The 6,675-nt window shown below is 39.8% G+C and overlaps 1 protein-coding gene across 1 annotated transcript in view; it reads left to right on the top strand.

Annotated features, from left to right (window-relative positions):
• The window catches only part of LOC103782301 (RING finger protein 151-like), a 6,672-nt gene extending 2,177 nt beyond the window's left edge, over positions 1–4,495 (top strand). The window contains exons 3-5 of the mRNA XM_008950062.1: positions 1,850–2,012; positions 3,161–3,281; positions 4,259–4,495. Of these exons, the coding sequence (XP_008948310.1) occupies positions 1,850–2,012; positions 3,161–3,281; positions 4,259–4,495 (521 nt within the window). The remainder of the gene's footprint in view (positions 1–1,849; positions 2,013–3,160; positions 3,282–4,258) is intronic.
• Positions 4,496–6,675: the final 2,180 nt, after the last annotated feature.

Raw genomic sequence — 6,675 nt, 5'->3', positions numbered from 1 at the left:
GAATGCTTTGGGGAGTGCACTCCACAGCCAGACACTCCTGACTCCCTGCAAGTGGTCCCAGCTTTTATCCCCAAGCAGACACCTGACCTTTGTCAACTCAGTGCGGGACCCCTGGGGCTCATTTCCCTTATGGCTCTCCCTGCAGGGCCGGCCGCACCCTGGGGGGAAGCTATAAGGCAAACTCACCTCCTCTGTATGAAGGGCTGTGGGAATCACCCATATGTCAACCTTAATTCGGGGGCTCGGGGTTCAAACCCCAGCATTTCACTGGTGGACTTCAAATTTATGAAAATATAGCAGTGCATTTGTTTTGTTTTCTGTCAAGTTATGAGCTTGTCTTTCAATTCTGCCTGCTCACTTTGCTGTTTGAATTAAATGTAGTAGGACCTACAGAACACTTATGGGTGGCAGTTTGTTTATAAAGCAGCTGGTTGCCTGGTGCATGTGCAGGGGCTCATTCTGTCTCGTGGTTTTAACAAAAATGTGTCTTGGAAATAAGAATTGTTGTAAGCTAAATCCTGGTTAGAATTGTTGTGGTTTGTGTTTAGGTTTTCATTTAAAGCAAACCAACACCTCCTGAGGAAGGAAAATACTTCTAAATAGAACATAATATTAAAAATTTCCCAGACTATTTTACTCAAAATGCCATTATGTACCTAGACAAAGTAAATTTCTAATTAATGATGCTTAAGGGCATAGTCAAGTCTGCCATGTAATTAATTATAACAAGATTAAGGTGCCAGAATTTCTCCACTGGAAGTTATAATTTCTCTCAGCAGTAAGGGATTCCTGCAGATGTTTCAGGTTCACCTGTTCTACTTCCTATGGAACAAGCAGCATTTATGAAGTCATCACACCTTCTCTCTAACGTCTGGCGTTCAGGGTGTGAGGGCTCTTACATCTCTTGAAATTTTTCTCAAGAATACATTGGCATATATTTTGAATACCTCAGTTACAAGTCATTATCTTTATTAGTAAACTCTTTTGGAGGGCTGTCTTTTGTATTTTTCTGGAATAGTTTGTTGCCAAGTTTCATAGCTCTGTTGTTTCGATTTTCTTACATCAATTTTATCATCAAATTAAATGCTGGTATGTATTGCAGCAAATAGTGCCTCAGAGATTAAACTTTAAGTATACAGACTTCAAATTTAAAGTGTTAAATGTGAAAATAATTCATACAGTGTTCATTTTGGGTCTCTACAATTTACTTTTAATCACTACAGATTTGTAAAGTCGGTGTCTTAGAATCTTTGTGGAAATGTTTCCATTTTTGTGTCAGTTATTAAATGTTCTTAAATAAATGTTCTTGGTTGTTGATGTTTTCTAGAATGTTATACACAAGAGCAACCAACTGTCAGGAAAACAATGTTACATTCCATTTCACCCACATCTCTCTCACTGTGTGTCTTTGGACCTTTTTTCCTAAATTGGATAACCTGATTTTCTCTACACATGTGCATCCTTCTTCAGTTCTAGTCACCACAGTCCATGGTGGAAGCACAGGAAAGCTGCTGGAGTCTCAGCTTAGCAGCAGCATTGTCATCACTGAAGTTGCTTTAATGCCAGACCAGCAGCAGAGTACTTCACAGAAAATACCTACATTCCTTCTTTTAGTATTCCTAGTTAATGGATAAATGTTATAATCAGACGTTTTGAGAGTGCTTTTTTTACTAGTTGTAACAGTCATATTTGGTGTTGTAAAGAAATCATGGTTTTCATCACTCAAGAGATGGACAGTTGCTTAGCTCAGGATGTCGCAGCTTGCTTGCCTGAGTGGTTTTGTTTGGAATGAATTAAAACGCTTTCATTAGTTGTACAGTACTAGTTTCTGTTCCTGTTCCCTGCTCAGGCTGTACGGTTCAGGTTGAACGACGTAACCTGGAGGGTCACCTGGCGGTGTGCGAGTACCGGAGCCGGGAGTGCCCCAACGGCTGCGGCTACACCATCCTCAGCGCGGAGGACACGCAGCACAACTGCGTGGCGGAGCTGAGAACGGAGCTAGAGCTGCTGCGGTACCCATGCTTCCTTTCCTTAGTGCTTGTCTTAGTCTGGGCCTAAAAGCACTGCCTGAAGCACTTCCAATACTAGCACTAGTATGTGTTAAGTAGTCTTGCTTGATACTAATGGGTCAGCATGGTAATTCTTACTGGTTTGATGATTCTTCTGCTGTCACTTTTTTTGTCCAAGTTATTATAAATCCTAAAATACCGTTGCTTGCAGTTAAACAAAACTGTGAGCTGACTGTATAAAATGACAAAATACCTAAGAAAACTGAAGCTGTCGATTTCATTTCTCCATTGGACTGTTATAGACCTAAAGTCAAATTATTTAATAATTTTACTGAGTTTATGTATTCACAGTCCAGAAGATTAAGTATTTTGGCAGGTACAGACTGATAGATTAAACCTCTGAGGATCTCATTTTCGATTTTTATTAAAATCCTGGCAGATTAATAACAGTTGGTGAATATGACTTTTCTTACAGACATCCTGGTTTTCCCCTTACGTGTTTCTTTAGCTTTCCCTTTCCACGATACTCAAGTTGGACTCTTTTTCACATGTTCCTCCCCATTTCTGTCTTTCAACTCAGCATCTAAGTCTTGTGCTCTTCAACATTGCTGCAAAGCCAGGCTCAAATATGGCTTAAATCCATTGAGACACAGGGGGATTCTGTTCCCCGGTTTCTGAACTCATAAGGTTCTTGTAGTAGCAGCTAGATTAGTTGACTATGTTCTATCACTTAGTGTTCATTATAGAATTGACAAGACTATGTGTTGGGCAATACTATAGTATTCACACTTTTTATCGTGACAGTATCTGTTGAGCAATACTAAGCAGGCATCAACTATAAGTAAAAAGCAGTAAATAATTTTAAGTCACGAACACAAGTGCTTGAACTCATACGATTGCTTCAGGAATATGATACAATTGTCCCCTATATAAGCTGTGCATGGCCACTTTAATGACCCTGGGCATAATGCATTTCTTTTTCTAGTTTTGTTTAAATTAATAAATAGTGTTATCATGCCTCTAGAGGGTTGTCCTGTAGAATATGGTGGCAATCAGATCAGGCTGTTTGGCTACGAGAAAGCTTTCTGGAATTTGGAAGTAATTCTTTTTCCATGCTTACAAGACTTAACGAGGAGAAATAAACTTTTTAGGTCAGAAATGATCTGCAGAGTGGAAGAGGCAAAACATGAGATGGAGTCAAGGTTAGACTCACAGAGGAGGCATATGGTCCAAAAAGAGAGTATTTTGCAAAATGAAATTGAAGAACTAAAGGTAAATACGATAATTTTAATTTCTTTTTTTTACAATCTCCTAACAGTCTAGCTTTTTACTTTTCCTAATAGTAGTCTCTTACTTTGTAAACATAGTCTCATAGAGATGAGAATGATAACTGAGTATGGGAAGGAGAGGAGGTGTTGGCACAGTGCTGTGCCAGGCTGGTCAGCTCTGCTGAGAGGCAGGCTGGGTGCTGTGTTGGGGTGGTTCATCTGCTTCAGAGCTGTGTGGAGCTAAGCCGGGTACCCCTGTAGGAGGCCTGTGCCATTCTGTGCCCACGTAACGTGTCTGCAGGTCAGTCTGAAACTCACCTCCGGTGTCAAAACGTAGGGCAGGCATCACAAAGCAGGTGGGATTAGATACCCAGCTCCTTTTTCAGTCCTGTCCAGAGTGGCTTCATCTGGTGCCAAGACAGAGCCCTGCTGCGTACGACTGCATTTACACGGGCTCAGCTGCTGTCAGAGCTTGGAAATTTGTGCTGTAAACTTACTCAAGTGACTAGCAAGACCGTCTTATCTTTTCATTCCTCCAGTTCTTATTGTATCACAGAATGATGATTTTTAAAGTCCAAAAAAATGGATGTGCTTTATAGTTTACATTTTTCTTTTTACTGATTTTGATGTTAAATCCTTGAAGAATGTATCTGAACATAAGCAAAACCTTAGTTTGGTTGGGATCTGGAAACAGAAAATGTAAGCAGCAACCAGGTAAATCCACTGTTTCTTACAGTAAGAAACTTCTTGTACTTTTAGGAAAACTGTATTGGAATCTTTGAAACAAAACCATCTCAGAAAGTGAACACTGGACTGTGTCTCAAATCCTTTACATTTATTTGTTCTGCTGTCAAAAAATTGTGTCACTGTTGCTTATTCTTTATGATCCATCATCCTACATGCATGGCCAATTCAGCTTCTTACCACCATCATTAGGAAGGGGTTTCCTGCACGGGTTTGTGTTTTGTGTTTGCATTCCAGAGTCAGCTGTCCCGCGTGATGTCAGACGTGCGCTCCCTGATGGCTGCAGAGAGGCAGCACCGTCAGGAGCTGGAGCAGGCAGAGCTGGAGAAACGGGAGCTGCTGGAGCTGCTGAGGGGGCTGCAGAAGGACTGCCGATCGACTACGACAGACGGAGGCCGGAAGGCAACAAATTTCCGCCCTCTGACACGGCTAGAGAGTGTAAAGCGAAAACCTAGGGAGGTTACAGTTATCTAAACAGAAGTAAGCTCAAAAAGCATTTTCTTCTCATGTCTGTGACCATCTGGCAAACTTCCCTACTACCTGTGAAGGAGTGGTAAAATTTGTGTAATTTCTGATTTACTTGTGGTTTGCTTTTTTTTTTTTTAAATCTTGATTACTACTGTACTTCCCTTGAGGCATAAAAACAAGTGGGAGAATTGAAACCAGTAATTGGCAAATATATTTTTAGCTAATTTTTTATAAAAAGGGGGAAAGAGGCTTCATCTTTTACCTCTACAGGATAAAGATTCATTTACAGGAGTCTTTCAAGCCTGAAAGATAGAGCCTTTTAAAGTCAAAGACGCTTAAAGGCTGTTTCCTTCCTGGTCCACTACAGGATGTTTAAGTCTAGTTTCTATGTGAAACAAAGAAAATATGATCATCAGTAATGACATTTGAGATGTACTTGGTTTTGGGAAAAGTCAGTAATAGAGTTAGTAAGTCAGTAATAAAAATTAGTAGATTCTGTTTATAGTCAGTGGAAAGTCTGTTTCAAAGGTGTCAAGAAAGAACTCTAAATTGTATTTTCTACTGTTCTGTGGCAGTTTCAGGCGAGGCTGGCTCTTACTTTAGAGCTTTTCTAATTTCCAGGCTGATACACACTTTAGAGACTAATAGCAGAGCCCAAGGTAATGAGAGTCATCTAAAACCTTTTAAATCAATGTGTGAGTAACTTGGAGTTTGTGGGAGGAGATCTGCATTTTATTTTAAAATGTGAAGTTTTTAAATGTGAAAGTATCAACTATTTCTACTGAGTCCTTTAAGCTTAAGACCAGCCCATTCAATACTCAGTATCTTTAAAGCATGTAGAAATACCCAGAGTATCCTTAATTTCCTTTTGGCAGGTTTAAGGCTACTTACACTTTAACATCACAACAGGTGGATATTTGCACAGTCACTTGGACTTTGGACATTTTTATTAGTACTCAAGTTTGCCATTGTATAAGAGCTAGAATTTTTTTAACAGACCACAAATACTGAGTCAGGGTAGCGTTTTTCTGTAAGGACTGCATGAGAAATCTGTACAGTTCAGAGACTTCTCTAAATTTCTCACACAGCCTGTTCATGTTGGTTTTGGTGTTGTAACGAAGCCATATTCTATCTGTTGCAGCTCTTCAGTGGAGTAATCAGGGAAGAACCTGGCCTCCTGTTTACTGAATGTGCTAAATCAGTTTTGAACTTCCAGGAAAACATGTGCAGGTGCAACATTATGAATAAGCTAATTTTATAGTTTAGAAAGCAAATACATAACTGTGCATGCCTTGCTGTCACTCAGAGCAATGCTTTTATGGCTAATGGCATAACCAAAGAGAGAGACAGCGACCTCTTTTTAGCACATACACTATGTTATGAAGACTTGTGGTCAGAGCTGCCTTAAGTTCAGGCATTAATAAATCCTTCTAACTTGCTGTTTCTTTAGTACCACTGAAGCAGACGTGCACATGTTCAGGTATTCTGCATTTAAAAAGTGATAGAAATAGCTCTTCTGTAGAAGGTTGGGTTTTTTTTATTTTGAAAGAAGAGTTTCATAGGAAGAGTCACATCCAAAAATTCACTTGTTAGGTCACTGTAGCAGTCTCACCTACTCATGATGTAGCACATCTCTTAAGCAGCCATATTTAACAACCTAAAACGGTAGCTATAATTTGGGAAGACCTTCATTCACACTGAACAATCAGTGGTCAACTCGCATACATCAGTGTGTGTATTAAAGCTGTAAGTAGAAAGCAAGGATGCTTTTATTGTGTTCTAAATAAGCAAGCTGTTAGTGTATGTGGTCTGTGTGGCTCTGTTTCAGCATTCACACTAATTTTGAAGCTTCTTGGCAACACCAGATTTCATGTTATTAGAACTAATGGTGCTTTTCTGTGTGCTGTAACTGTGGGGTTCTGTGATGTGACTTTATCTGCTTTGCTTAATGTGAAAGAAGGAAATTACATCAGAATCCTATAGAACTCAGATGAGCCAGATCATCTTTCCCAAGTTGGAGGGCAGTAATGATCACCCAGTCTTTTCTGTTCTCACCCCAGAAAAAGAGCAAGTTATTAGCTCTGTGCTTTCTCCAGAATGGGATCTCTGGATTTGTTTGTTTTAGGGATTTCACCCACTTACTTATGACTGAATTCCCTCAGAGGGGAATTCTCTCAAAGAGGAAA

The sequence above is a fragment of the Merops nubicus genome, unplaced genomic scaffold (assembly GCF_000691845.1).
Source record: "Merops nubicus isolate BGI_N331 unplaced genomic scaffold, ASM69184v1 scaffold28341, whole genome shotgun sequence".
NCBI lineage: Eukaryota > Metazoa > Chordata > Aves > Coraciiformes > Meropidae > Merops > Merops nubicus.
The sequence above is the reverse complement of the archived record's forward strand: the minus strand, read 5'-3'. Positions and strand labels throughout refer to the sequence as shown.